This window comes from Scophthalmus maximus, chromosome 5 (assembly GCF_022379125.1).
Source record: "Scophthalmus maximus strain ysfricsl-2021 chromosome 5, ASM2237912v1, whole genome shotgun sequence".
In the NCBI taxonomy this organism is placed as follows: domain Eukaryota; kingdom Metazoa; phylum Chordata; class Actinopteri; order Pleuronectiformes; family Scophthalmidae; genus Scophthalmus; species Scophthalmus maximus.
Genome location: NC_061519.1, coordinates 15,482,983 through 15,496,168, shown reverse-complemented (window position 1 = coordinate 15,496,168; position 13,186 = coordinate 15,482,983). Strand labels below are relative to the sequence as shown.

General features: G+C 43.4%; 2 protein-coding genes across 14 annotated transcripts in view; one reads left to right on the top strand and one right to left on the bottom strand.

Moving 5' to 3' along the window:
* The first annotated feature begins 358 nt into the window (after positions 1-358).
* Positions 359-5,490, top strand: prkab2 (protein kinase, AMP-activated, beta 2 non-catalytic subunit). 3 transcript variants are annotated; one of them, XM_035635095.2, is made up of 8 exons: positions 359-749; positions 1,506-1,688; positions 1,825-1,982; positions 2,092-2,185; positions 2,558-2,669; positions 3,184-3,317; positions 3,433-3,501; positions 3,628-5,490. In XM_035635095.2, the coding sequence occupies exons 2-8, from the start codon at positions 1,530-1,532 to the stop codon at positions 3,703-3,705; spliced, it is 804 nt and encodes a 267-aa protein (XP_035490988.1). In that variant the 5' UTR covers positions 359-749; positions 1,506-1,529; the 3' UTR covers positions 3,706-5,490. The 3 variants fall into 3 exon arrangements, with proteins under 3 accessions (XP_035490988.1, XP_035490987.1, XP_035490986.1); XM_035635094.2 differs by having other exon boundaries at positions 1,489-1,688; XM_035635093.2 differs by having other exon boundaries at positions 360-749; positions 1,509-1,688.
* Positions 5,491-6,026: 536 nt separating this feature from the next.
* LOC118311325 (myomegalin-like) overlaps positions 6,027-13,186 on the bottom strand; it is a 43,908-nt gene continuing 36,748 nt past the window's right edge. For 5 of the 11 annotated variants that reach the window (XM_035635087.2, XM_047332100.1, XM_047332093.1 and 2 more), the window contains 10 exons: positions 12,945-13,134; positions 12,740-12,861; positions 12,260-12,496; positions 12,046-12,147; positions 11,644-11,864; positions 11,395-11,538; positions 11,126-11,264; positions 10,668-10,714; positions 10,373-10,427; positions 6,027-8,867 (listed from right to left, as the gene is read on the bottom strand). In XM_035635087.2, the coding sequence (XP_035490980.2) occupies positions 8,746-8,867; positions 10,373-10,427; positions 10,668-10,714; positions 11,126-11,264; positions 11,395-11,538; positions 11,644-11,864; positions 12,046-12,147; positions 12,260-12,496; positions 12,740-12,861; positions 12,945-13,134 (1,379 nt within the window). In that variant the 3' untranslated portion in view covers positions 6,027-8,745. Of the gene's footprint in view, positions 8,868-10,144; positions 10,231-10,346; positions 10,428-10,667; positions 10,715-11,125; positions 11,265-11,394; positions 11,539-11,643; positions 11,865-12,045; positions 12,148-12,259; positions 12,497-12,739; positions 12,862-12,944; positions 13,135-13,186 lie in introns of all 11 variants that reach the window. The other 6 variants (XM_047332095.1, XM_047332096.1, XM_047332092.1 and 3 more) reach the window with 6 other exon arrangements.

Here is a 13,186-nt window from a genome sequence, read left to right as displayed (position 1 = left end):
GGTTTTCCACAAATGCAGACAAAAATCAACTGCAACTATCAAGACAAATGTAAATTTGATCATGGACACCATTGATATTCATATCAATGTTTTGATGTTTGAATACAAGAGAGACTCCATCCAGCTGGACACCCCAAAGTCAAGAACACCAATTTAAAAGTCATCATCTCAATTCGTCAGTGTTATATTCCCCTTGAGTAAAGTACTGTGATCTCAGCAGGTCTGTATCGTCTCTGTGTGACAGTGTCTGTAGGTGACCTTCAGTTTTCCTCGCTGAAATGTTCACAGAAGTTTGCCCTTCTCCACGCTGATATGAACCGCGTCGAGATCATTTTTTGTCCTCGCCGGACGCCGTAGTTGGGGCTCCGCCACTGTCGCTGCTGCTGCTGCAGCAGTTGTTGTGGTGAGAAGTGAAGCCCTGCGCGTGCGACGACGACGACGACAACAACAACAACAACGACGACAACAACAACCTGCAGGCGGGAGGACAGCAGCTGCTGTCGGTGTTTGTTTGCCCGCCTCGTCGTCGCTACACGGCGGACGCGGCTGGTGCCCCCCGCCCCCCGCGCTTTCTCAATCTACACACCGACGCCGTGAACAACACACTTAGCCTGCTAGCTGTCGCAGAGTGACAGCCAGCTAGCGGTTAGCGGCCAGCTTAACTGACAGCGGCAGCTAAAAATATTCTCCAGCCCCAGTAATAGTCTTCAGAGGACGGACACAGCTGAGCAGGCGGCGGGGGCCCGGCGGTAGGTTACAGCCAGCATGCGTTCTCTTAACGACGGTCTGTGATCTGGACTTCAGTGGGTGACGACTAAAACTCGATGCTCGTGCTGTGATCGTGTTAGGCCGGTCTCTGTGGTGTGTTGATTCTCGGACACACACAAGTCACGGTTTCTTAACTTCTCCCTTCTCCGCCTCGCCCGGCGATTCCTTTAGCCCTTTAGCCCTTTAGCCCTTTAGCCTCGTCTGGAAACCCGTCTCGTCCCCTGGGGTGAACCATGACTGCTGCGAGCAATGTTCGCACTTCATAAATCTGGAAACTTGATTGAAGATGTTCGTCAGCATGTTGAAGTGGGACATTTCATATCACGTTTACAGTTTGTATTTGGATTTGGCTGTAGTCAGCCTGTCGTGCATTGTCATTTCAGTGTACTGCAAATACAAAACTGGGGCTAATGCAATGGTTGCTGTTCACTGTAATGGATCTCCATATAGATAATCAGTTGTCAATAATATCTCACATCTCTGACATGAAGTCATGATGGAAGGAAACAGTAGAACAGGCACCTTGAGGCCCTTCAGGCCTTGTAAAGTAATCTGTAACTTTGCCAACTTATTGCTGACAAACTCATTATCAGCTTCTAAAGCAAAACTAATATGTTGTTCATTACAGATTGTAGTTTATAGTCTGCGTTGCATTTTTAATTTGCCTGCTGGTTTCTGGAGTAGATTCAAACAGAATGAAGTTCCCTATGGGGTCCACAGTTGTCTTTTCTTTCCAGCAGCACTTGAAGTCGTGAGGCGTTATGGGCAACACAAGTGACAGGGTGTCTGGAGAACGCCATGGAGCCAAAGCCCACCGCTCCGACAGCAGCGGCAGTCACAAAGACCACGAACCCAGCGGCAAGATGGTGGACAGCACGGACGACCCTAACATCTTCAACACCCATGGGCCCGAGTCCAAGGTACCGGCTGGAAAAATACAGAAACACGCATTTATGCAGCACCCTTTGTGTTCCGCAGGATCAGGTTTCAGTGCCATTAGTAGACGCTTTTCTAAAAACAAGCTTAAGATGAAGACGTGCAATGAATTGCTCTTAGGCATCAGGGGAGAAAGAATTTACCCCAGATCTGGATGATCTGGTGAAGACTGGTCCTCAGGCCAGACCCACTGTGATCCGATGGGCGGGCGGAGGGAAGGAGGTCTACATAGCTGGTTCCTTTAATAACTGGAACACGAAGATACCCTTAAATAAGAGGTAAACAGGATTTATTTTTTTCTGTTTATGTTGCTCTACAACCGCAAACGCCACTTGTTTTGACCGAGAAGCAAGCCCTGCATTGCACTAATCCTCTTCCTCTCCTAAGCCATAATGACTTCGTAGCGATCCTGGACCTGCCTGAAGGGGAGCACCAGTACAAGTTTTTCGTAGATGGGCAGTGGGTCCACGATCCCTCTGAGGTACAACTTCTTTGCCTTGTTCTTGTCATTTTCCTTTTTATTAGTGTATTTGTTCATTAATCTCTTTCTTTCACCATATAGGTTGAAATTTAGAAAAAAAAACTTTCATATTATGTATGTTCTTGTGCCCATAGATAAACATTATAAACATGAAAGGATAAGAATCATAAGATTTTATTGATAATGTTGTTATTGTTATTTGGGCTACAAAAACAAAAAAATGTTGCTGTATGGTTTTTAAAAGACTTAAGCCCCTTACTAGAATCCTTGTTTTAAGTTTGTCTTATACCCAGGGAAGTGTGTGCAGATTGTTATAGATAATAATTATATGAGTCTCGATCATGACCCATAGGAACATTTCTCTTTTTGCAGCCAGTGGTGACCAGCCAGCTCGGCACCATCAATAACCTGATCCAGGTGAAGAAGTCTGACTTTGAGGTGTTTGACGCACTGCAGGTCGACTCTCTGGAGTCAGACACATCAGGTCAGCCTGCAATCTAGACTGTTTACACTGGCTCTGGTTTAGCTTATTAAATTTAATCAGGTAACATCACACGGGTTACGAGACGATTTTTATTATGTTCCCATATAGGTTACACAAACAGGCCTGGATGATTTGGAAATGTATGAAGAATTAATTTGAATAGTCTTAGGAACTGGCCTGAAACTCCTTGAAGATCAGGCAGATGGAAGGTTCAAATGATTCTTGTGAATATTTGTCGCTTTTGTAAACTTGTCTCACTTCTTTAATCTGAATTCAACTGGCTGAAATGATTTTGCTCGACTTTTTCAAGTATGAAACTTGCTTGAGGCCATTTCCCTTTTGTTCAGTGCAAAAGGGCTTGAACTGTGGATCACAACTTTGGGCTGTACTCAGTATTGGTTATTTTTGTTCACTGACCAACAGAAAAATGGCAAAAAATATCAAAGCAATGGAAAATTTTAAGAAATGTGGAAAATGTATTAGTTGTGTGATTGTGTCTGTTGTTCGTTCACAGATCTGTCCAGCTCCCCGCCAGGTCCATATGGACAGGAGCAGTACATCTTCAGACCGGAGGAGCATTTCAAAGCCCCACCGATACTCCCTCCTCACCTCCTTCAAGTCATACTCAACAAAGACACCAATATATCTGTAAGTATCTCCAGCTTCCCTATTTCTCCATTTAGGCCTTGATTGACCTCATCTTTATCATCGCTTACAATTTTCTGATTATATTTCAACATTCCCTCTTACTCTGTCTTGTTAGTGTGACCCTGCCCTGCTGCCTGAGCCCAACCACGTCATGCTAAATCACCTGTATGCTCTCTCAATAAAGGTAGGTTTTAGTGGAAACAGCTGAAATGCTTCTCACTCTTCCTACACTCTGTTTATTTTCTTTCTGGGGGAGGGGGGTCTCACCAATGGCAGTTTGCCTGTGAATAATTTTTTTCTCTCTGTGTAGGATGGAGTGATGGTGCTGAGTGCAACTCACAGATACAAGAAAAAATATGTCACTTCTCTGCTCTACAAGCCTATCTGAACGTCAACGTGGGTGCACCACAGTGCTTTTAGAGAGCAGCCTGTTTGTATTCTGCTGTTTTTTTCTGTTTTTACCATCACATTTAGCCAAATCTTGCACTGAAACAAGTTTACAGGTGAGCTCAAGGCCAATGGCTGTGGCTTGTTTGTTTTTTAAAGGTTGCACTCCTGGCTACATAGGGACAAAAGTAGAGAAGTATGTGAGTTGAGCGTCGGCGAGGGATGAAAACCATAGTGTGGCTTTTACCTGTGATAACTACAGACAGATAAGAAACAGACTAAATCACTGTGTGCATTTGAGATTTTGCTGCACCGTTTGAGTATTTGCATGTTTGGGGTGTTAAAAGATTTTTGTTGGGTGCATATTCAGGTCATATGCCACCGTGGCAGGTAAAGGATCTGACAAAAATATTGTTTCATTGAATGAGCTCATTCAGTGAGCGGTTTTCAGTGTCTGGTGTGGATCCACAGTTTGATTGTTAAGTGTTGTGTCAGCATGTACTCCTTCAACTGATCCAGTTAAGTTTTTGAACTAACTGACTTGGCGTGTCTGTTGAAAAGTGCATGCGGGATCACAGAATGACATTATCAGGGCTGTGGTCCAGTTCGAGCTCCTGACGGGAGCAGCGGGTTTGGCTTTGCTTGAATATGATGTGCAATAATACTGTTGGTCAACACTGAATGTTGGTTTGGAGGCAGCAGTGAACAGTATCTGATGTTGTCTAAAGCCGTTACGTTCTATTCATCTATCAATGTAATGGTCACTATGGATGGGACGTTCCAAACGGGGAAAGGTGGTCAAAGGTCTATTCTTAGTTCTGTCGTTGCCTTTATCTTGACATTATTTTGCAAGCACTTTACCATCCTGTGAGCAGGAGTGTCGATAGAAGCTTTTTACTATGCAGCAGAACACTCCTGCACTACTAAAGTTTCTCTGGTCTATAAGACCCATATGTGCTTCTTTTCTTTTAGATATAACAAACTTGCAGTGCTTTATATGTGTGTGCATCTCTATTAAGTTTTGTTTAAATAGAAATGTACTGTATGTATCGTGACATTTATAGTCATACACAGAGGTGTGAACATCCAAACTGTGTCAACTTGCTACTTTGCATGTATTGAATGTCTGCAACCTGCAATACTCTGTGGTACACACTCAGAAGCAGATTGACCACACACACAAATAATAATAATACATTTCATTTATAGAGCACTTTTCATTGCTAGAAGCAATCTCAAACACACACACACACACATAAAAATGTGACCGGATCTACATTTTCAGATGAATAAACAGGGCTCTGAAGAGGAATAGTTACCATGAATTTAAATTACAAAGTTTGCTCATGTGTGTGCGTTATTACCATCTAAGCTCATTTGTATTTTTAAGTAGGATGGCTTTAAAAGTTATTTTTGGCGTGTTATTGAATGTCTGCGCTCACACTACACAGTACAGCATATACTCACAGTTGATACACTGTACAGAACTATAAAAGGGGATTTTCATGAATCCTGTTGGTGTGATCAAGTCGACACTGAAAGTATTTTGTGAATGTTGAGCCTAGCAATGAAGTTTTGTCCAAATATTTTTTATGACTTATATATGATAAGGGAGTATGGACAAAACTTCATGGAAGTGGTGATGTAAGGCTAAAACCAAAACTTGAATTTTTCAACTGTTTCATGAATGTTCTAAAATTCTTTGCAGAACCAGTGTGAAGATCCACTGTATAGAGTTGTACTTGTTTGCAAATAAAGAGGACTTGCTGGTCCTAACTCATGTCTATATTTTTTTTATCTGTCTATTTATAAGAAGTTCATATTCTGGGTTAAAGACACACTCTTTAATCCCTAAATTTCACGACTGTTTTGCTTTTGGTATGTTTTGTTTAATTTTTGTCATATTTTATACCCTTGTCCTGAACGGAGTATTTCATTTCAGCTGTTATATTTTGTAGTTGCAATTATAAAACTTAGTTTTTTATGTTTTTGAATTCTGTGTTAAAGACACACTGACAATTAATCTTTAACTAGTCTTGTTAAAGGTGCTAACATCTGCCGAAAATTGTTTGCTTCACTCCAATGCTTTCACTTCTTACCTTGCTGGAGTGATGTAAAAATGTCCCTTAGGGTGTCACAGTACACTGTGACATCACTCCTGGGTGTGGCCAGAGGTGCAACAGCCTGGTGTTAAGTTACTTTTTAACAAACAATGTAAAAAGTTTGTCCACTAGCAAATGCAGAAGCTTATAGGAATCCAAATATAAAACGAACATTAAATTAGAATCGGAGCGCTGCATTCACCAAAAATAAACCGCACAAGCTTTGAAGTGTTTTATTCATTCTTTCCCAAAATCTTTCGTTGATAACATTTGTGCCAACACAACACGCTGTTAACTGTCATCAGAGACAGGAACCAAATAAGTCCTGCATCGGCTTTCTAGTTCATTATACAACAAATTCAGAAACAAAGCTGCTTTCCAATCACATAAAAGCTGCACCAATCAAATAGCAGTATATACATATGCAACCCAGGGCCAACAATACATTACACGTTTCAAACTGCTGTTTGATTCCCTTCTTAATAAAACGCAATAAGGCTTTGTTTACGCTCTAGAAAGGTGCTTTGTGGCTCCAGCATTTCACAATCTTTCTAGTCATTGGCTTTTTTTCTCTTTCTTTTAACAGTAGACAATTCTTTAAAAGCTTTTCCCTTTAACTTCTTTAATTTTGAAGGAAAAATCAAACTTTATGCCTCAAATACTTGTCTTTTTCAGAAGACTCAAGCGTAAATAAAACCTAATTTGGCAGATTTCAGGTAGACGAGCACTAGTTTAAGGCCATTCCTACCACGCAGAGCAGATCGAAGAAGCTCTCCGGCTAAAATTCAAAGACAAGCGAAGCAACATTAATCCAAGCTTTGTTATAGGTGAACAATATTGTGATCAGTGTCTCACATGTCATGAAGGCGTGGTTTATGATTTCCTATCTATCTGACTGATTGAAAGATGACACCATCCTCTAACATACACTGCATATGAATCATACATTGCAGGACGTGAATGTAGCAAACGGCTGTAATACAATGATGTTTAACATCATAGTAAAATATAGAAAGCTATTGCACAGCTACCCAGATGATCAACTTTGCAAAAAGCAAATGTTGGATTTTTTTTTCATGCACTTACACACACACACACACACACAACATAAAGTTCATACAGTAACAGCTGGTTATTTACAGCACAAAATGGCAAATGTACAGCAAGGAAACACATCAAACTAAATGTGAAAATCAACTGATACAAGTGAGTGAATTACAGAACAATGGTCGCACCAGTACCCTGCCAAAGTTTGTGTCATCTTTAAGAACTTGATAACCTATTTTGCCATTGCCATGGGAATGTAAATATGGCCTGGACCAAAAGAAATAACATAAAGACTATAGTATGTGACCTTGTGGAGGAAAAAAATAAAAATCCACCTTTGAGTTTTGGTCCATAAAAGGAGCAAATTTTTTTGTCGCACAATTCGGAAATTGATTGAACCAGCTGTCTCACGGTTACCGTCTCTGTGGTTCTCGATCCACTCTGGGGAAAAATAGACACCTGAGTATCTCTACAGTCTGATCAGACAGTTTGTCATTTACATGGACACGGCAAGTCAAAGTGAAATAAAGAGTTCAAATTTCAAACTTTGGCAAGTATTGGCAATCACCTGTTCCATAGCTCAGGTTATTCAGTTTATCAGTCTCTGTCATGCATCGACACTTCAGAAAAAAGTACAATCATAACACTGATCCGTGTCCTAACATTATTCTGCGTGTGACTAATAATCCAGTGTCAGGCAAAGAAATAATATTAACCCGGTGCAGCATGATAATTCAAGAAACAACATTATTATTGCACATGCTCGTATGAGAACTCCTACAGAGGAGCTTGAATACGCGTGTTTAGCCTGGTTCCATTTGAGCACTTTGACCTCTTTTTACGCACTGTAGTTTGCATCACGCTAACTGACCAAACAGAAAGTGGCCTCAGAATTTAACTTATCCAACTCTTTTTTTTCCTTTCATAACTGCACTTTGGCGCCAAAAGACTGAAATGGAACCGTTGTCTGGCTTTTGTTCTACTATTCGTAACCCTTGGCTAATGGCTGACATATCATTCATAAGCTTCCTCCACAAATACAGATATAGCTGGTACACAACGGTGTTGCTGTGATCACCTACCTGCTCTACATTCCTCCACTGTGTTTTTAGTGGTGCATTGTGGGCATCATTGTTTTTTGCATTGCATTTGCAAAAAAAAAAAGAAGTCCTTGATAATGAGAGTGCCACAAGAGGTAAACATTTCTGTGGCAGTTGTAGTGGAGGACGTCTTGTCTTTGAGTGAGCTGTGTTCGATCACACACATATGAAAATGTGTGTACAAACGTGTGCAGTATTCCTCTCACAAGCCATTTTAAACATTACATGAACATCTATTCTGTCCACAGGAGAGGATGCTCTTATAGACAGACCCATGAAATAAAGACCTTTTTCCTTTTCTTAAGGTTGAAATTTCAAAAACTTTCAAATTCATTGTCCAATGGGAAATCTTTGTCTATTGTCTAACTTGAATTTAGATCACCCGAAACATTTCGGTCGTACAACTTGTACTGAAACCAGATCACACATCATGGTCTGAGATCAGCGTCTAAGAGCATCTTCAACCAGCTCCATCAGCAGGACGTACGCTCACTGAAACCATCAGAGGCACATTTCACACACCTTCTTCTGTCACACACACAAGGCAAACTGCTGACTTCATCACTCAAAGACAATAATACATGGTGGGGAAGGGTGAGGGCAAGAGAGTGAAAGGTGTTCAGTAAGGCTCAAGGTGCAGATTATAGTGTGCACATGTTGCCCAGAGGAGGGATGGATGGAAGCACTCTCATGGCAAAGGTTGGGGGTAAGGGAGTGGGTGGGGGCTGGCGGTCTTGGCTGTTTGAGCATAGAGGTCAGAGCTGGTAGCATTGAGGCTGGTTCTTTAACAGTCTAAAGCAGGCATTGGCTGCTGCGCTTCCTCGTCGCCGGGCGCTGATTGGCCGCAGCGCCGCTGGTCTTCAGGACACTGCGATCAGCAGGCCACTCTCTGGCACCACCTCCTGGGTCCTCAGCTGGATTTAGTGACAAAAGGAGGGACGAATTCCAAGATCTAGGTTATTATTCTACAGTCCAGATAAAACCGACAAAAATGCTGGTGAGGTGAAATGTTAAAGGAACAGTTCGCCTTCGTGCAGAGAGTTAGATGAGAACAGTGACAGTACTCTTTTGTCTGTATGGTAAATATGACACCAGGGATGTCCTCCTCACTTTTATTGTGTCGGATTAATTTTCAATTTTGATTGAGTTTTATATTCCGTTGTATGTTTTCCTGAAAATCAGTGTGAATTGGTGAACTTGGAAGGTACTGATAATTGTTTTTGGTTTTACCTTTGGACAGAGCCAGGCTCGATGTTAAGCTACACTGCCCGGCCCCTGGCATCACAGTTTGTGTACAGACAAGAGGGTGGTAGCACTCTTTATCTCACTGCACTCTCTGCATGAAAAACAAATGGGTATTTCCGAAAATGTGAAACTGTTCTTTTAAAAAGTAACAACAGAAAGGAGAAGGTTGCTGTGCTTGATTAGTTGTGTGCCTGCAGTTGAGGAGCTGAGAATGAGTGATTAGAGAAAAAGCGATGCCGCTAGTGAAACACCCATTCCGCTCGCGCGCGCGCACGCACTCACGCACGCACGCATGCACACACACACACACACACACACATGCGCGCGCACGCACACACACACACACACACACACACATACACACACACACACACACTCTTGCTGTTTTGGTCTGTGCGCTGCGTGCCCTGTGGTGTGAATGAATCTAGGTGTTTATGACATCACTCAACCCAAAGACTGAAGGGCAGCAGCATGAAGCCGTCGCACATGTGTGTGTGCACATCCTCGGGTGATACTGTGACAGCACACACACACACACATGGAAACTATGTGTAGCGTTCAAATATTTTGGTTGGGGTCTGAAGCTCTAAATAGACTCAACCTTAACTCACTGGACACGTACAAGGAACACTTTGGTGCAGCGGCATCTTAGTAAATGGATGTGGAAGCAGTTTGGGGGCAGTATTGTGGTCTCAGGAACAACTGGAAGCCTTTGGTAGGTACGATTCATACACACCAACAAAAATGTAGTACTGTCCCAGGGAGAAAACAAGGCAACCAATGTGGCTGTGTGTGCGTGCATGCTTGGTCTTCGTGTTTTCTACTCAGAGACAGAATCGGATCATGCCATAAGTTCCACCCTCCCATGTTTCGTTTCTCTCTCATGAACACTCTTATTGAAGCAGAAATGTCACAAAATGCTTAAAAAATTACGGAAACAGTTAACCAGGATGGAGTTGGCTGTCAGACGGGATGGTGAAGCGGTGATGTCGGCATGATAAGGCAAAAGCAGATCCCACACTGAGGTAAAAGCTGCCCCAGACAACAGAAATGTACCTCAATGCTTACAGTCTAACCAGTGTCAACGGAGTTAACCATTGTCTTACTACAAATGCTAATACAGTCTGGGACAACGTCTACCCACTCACAAGGCCACGAGATGTCAGAGAGTTACCAGCATAAGGAGAAGAAGAGGGGGAGCTTAGAGAGGAAAGTCTCAGCTCGTTTTTCTGGGGGAGGGGGTTAAAAAAGGGACAAGAAGTGGAGAGATAAATGCAGAGCGAAGGAACATGTGAGACAGAGAAGTGATGAATTTACATCACAAATACCAAAGACTTGAAGACATTTAGGACAGCAGGGACATCACAACATACAGTACTGATACACACAAATACTGTGACCTATGGAATTTGGACACAAATAACCTACATTATGTATCATTTCTTAGATAAGTGAGGGTGCTTACTTACCTCTAAGTTTGTCCTTGCTTTCTTCAGCACATCACGAGTCCTGGACACTGCAAATAAATCCAAGAAAGACACGTTTATGTTGCTGCTACAACACTACAAGAGCACAGAGACGATCGCTCTGCATGCTACACATATTAACATGCAAATGAAAATAGTAATATGAACACCTTTCCATGTTTGTTTTGGGGACCTGGGAATGAAGAAGCTGACCAGTGTTTTTAAGTTTGTATCACAGATCTGGGGACAATAAATATCCTCATTTATTGTTTCTGTCTAAACGCCGACCAGGAAGTTCTCTAATCTACTACTCTACTACCTACAAGGGACAAGCAACGTTGTCTGCGGAAAATCTGACCTTATTAGGTCTGTTGTTTTTCACTTCTCTCCCTCTCACTCACACTCACACACACACACACACACACACACACACACACACACACACACACAGAAACACTTACACTGATTCACTATGAAGTGCTCCATGTTCTCCTTGGTGCGGCTGGTGCTCCTCAGTCTTTGAATTGTCCCTTTCAGAACCTCTTCCTGCTCTGACACACGCAGTTTCAGGGACAAGATCTCTTCTTGCATACACTGCTCCTACAAACACAACAAACACACACACAAACACACACAAACACAATAACATCTGTTACCATGCCGCAATTTTCTTACAAAACACGTGTGACTGTGAGAGCTATGAAATAATCAATGAGTCATGTTTCCGAACCTTCTTTGGGTTTTGGATGGAGGGATCACTGCTGGGCAGAGCTGCTCTCCAGAACATCTTCAGCAGAGACATGGACTCCTCCAGGATCTGCCTCAGGGTCCTGGTGTGGCACAGCAGACTCTTCACACATCCATAGTCCAGAACCTGCATCCAGACCATCAGTTAGATGTTTGTGCTCTTACAGTCATCACTTGTTGATTTGTTGACACTGCTTTGTTTAAAATATGTCTTCAGCCTCTTGGCTCTCACCAGATTGCTGCTCTGTTTCTGGGTGCCCTCCAGCAGTGGCGGGCCAAGGCAGGCCTGCAGGGTTGTCTCCATGCGCTGGACGAGGCTCCGACCCTCTAGGACTTGCTGTTGGAGAGCACCGAAATCATCCACATGACCGATGGCGTGGCGGCCGTTACGGTTGGCAAACGATCCGTCGGGGGCCTCCCCCTCTAGCTCACTGTGAGGGTCCAGCGTGTCTGCTGGAGATGAAAAGGCTTTAAATTACATCATTGCATTTTTTTGTAATGTAAGAGAGAATTGTTTTGGGAGTTCAGAAGTGAAGAGAACAAAATGGCAACAAGCATTTTAGAACCATGACAAAGAGTTATTAGTGTCTTATAATAAACCAACAACAACATGCAGTTGCAATGTAAGTCACACCGTTAGCAGTGCTATGGCTGTCGTCCAGGTCTGAGTAGGGAGGACCGGGTGAGCCACAGTTAAACAGACCAATGTCCCTGACCGGTGGGGACGGAGCTGGGTCTGTGGAGCACACAGATACACAAACCAGGCTTGGACACGACGCAAACCACACCACAGCACACTGAGCCTCGCGTCCGGATTGTGTTATAATCTGTTGGAGTTCCCGTCTCACCGTGCAGCAGCTGACGCCTGTAGAAGTTTTCTCTCTGAGGGCTGGCTGTGAGCGCCGAGAGCGAGGGGGTCCGCGGGGAGCCGGCGCCCAGCTTCTGCTCCAGCTGCTTGTGGAGCTCCAGCTGTTTGAGAGCGCTGTTCTCCTGGACGCTGGTTTGCAGTTGGGCCCGCAGACTCCTCACCTCCCCGAGCAGCTCCCCCAGCTCCACGGGCAGACCTGGGAGCTCACACAGGTAGCCTGAAGACAAAAATACATAAATGCTTTAGAGAAATATTTCTGGTAAAAAAAAATAATAATTAGGAAGTCTATGTTTGATTTGCTTTGACCCATTCATGTCAATGTGCATTGGTCTAAAATTATGTCATTCTTGATTTTTACCACAAGATGGTGCCAAAGTAAACATTATACTGTAAACTCAAAGTGTTTTTCTATATAAAAAGAGTATATCAAGAATAGTAAATGCCCAATTAAACTTCTGACCTTTGTTGGCCTTGGTGCCGGAACACACTCGATCGTAAACCTGTAGCTCACTCTGCAGGGAGTGGATGAGCTCCCTGCTCTCACATAGCTGCTGCTGCAGGAGAGACACCTCGTGCTGGAGCCTGACGATGAACAAACACAAATACAGTGTTGTCAAGAGACGCAAAAGCAGGCAGAGTTTCCATGAGCTCATGAACACACCCACCTGTTGGTTCTCTCCTGACCGGCCTGTCGCTCCTGCCTCAGTGTTTGTATCTGCTGCCCCTGCTCCTGACTGTGGGTCTGGAGTCGTCTCAACTCCTCCTTCCACTGCTCGGCCTCCAGCTCGGCTTGCTTCAGACGGGCCCGTGCTGTGAACACGGCCTCCCGCAGCTGCACGACCTCCTCACACGTGTCTGAGGAAAAGAGGAGAGCCCAGTTGAGTCGGCAGACAGATTCTAGAAGAGA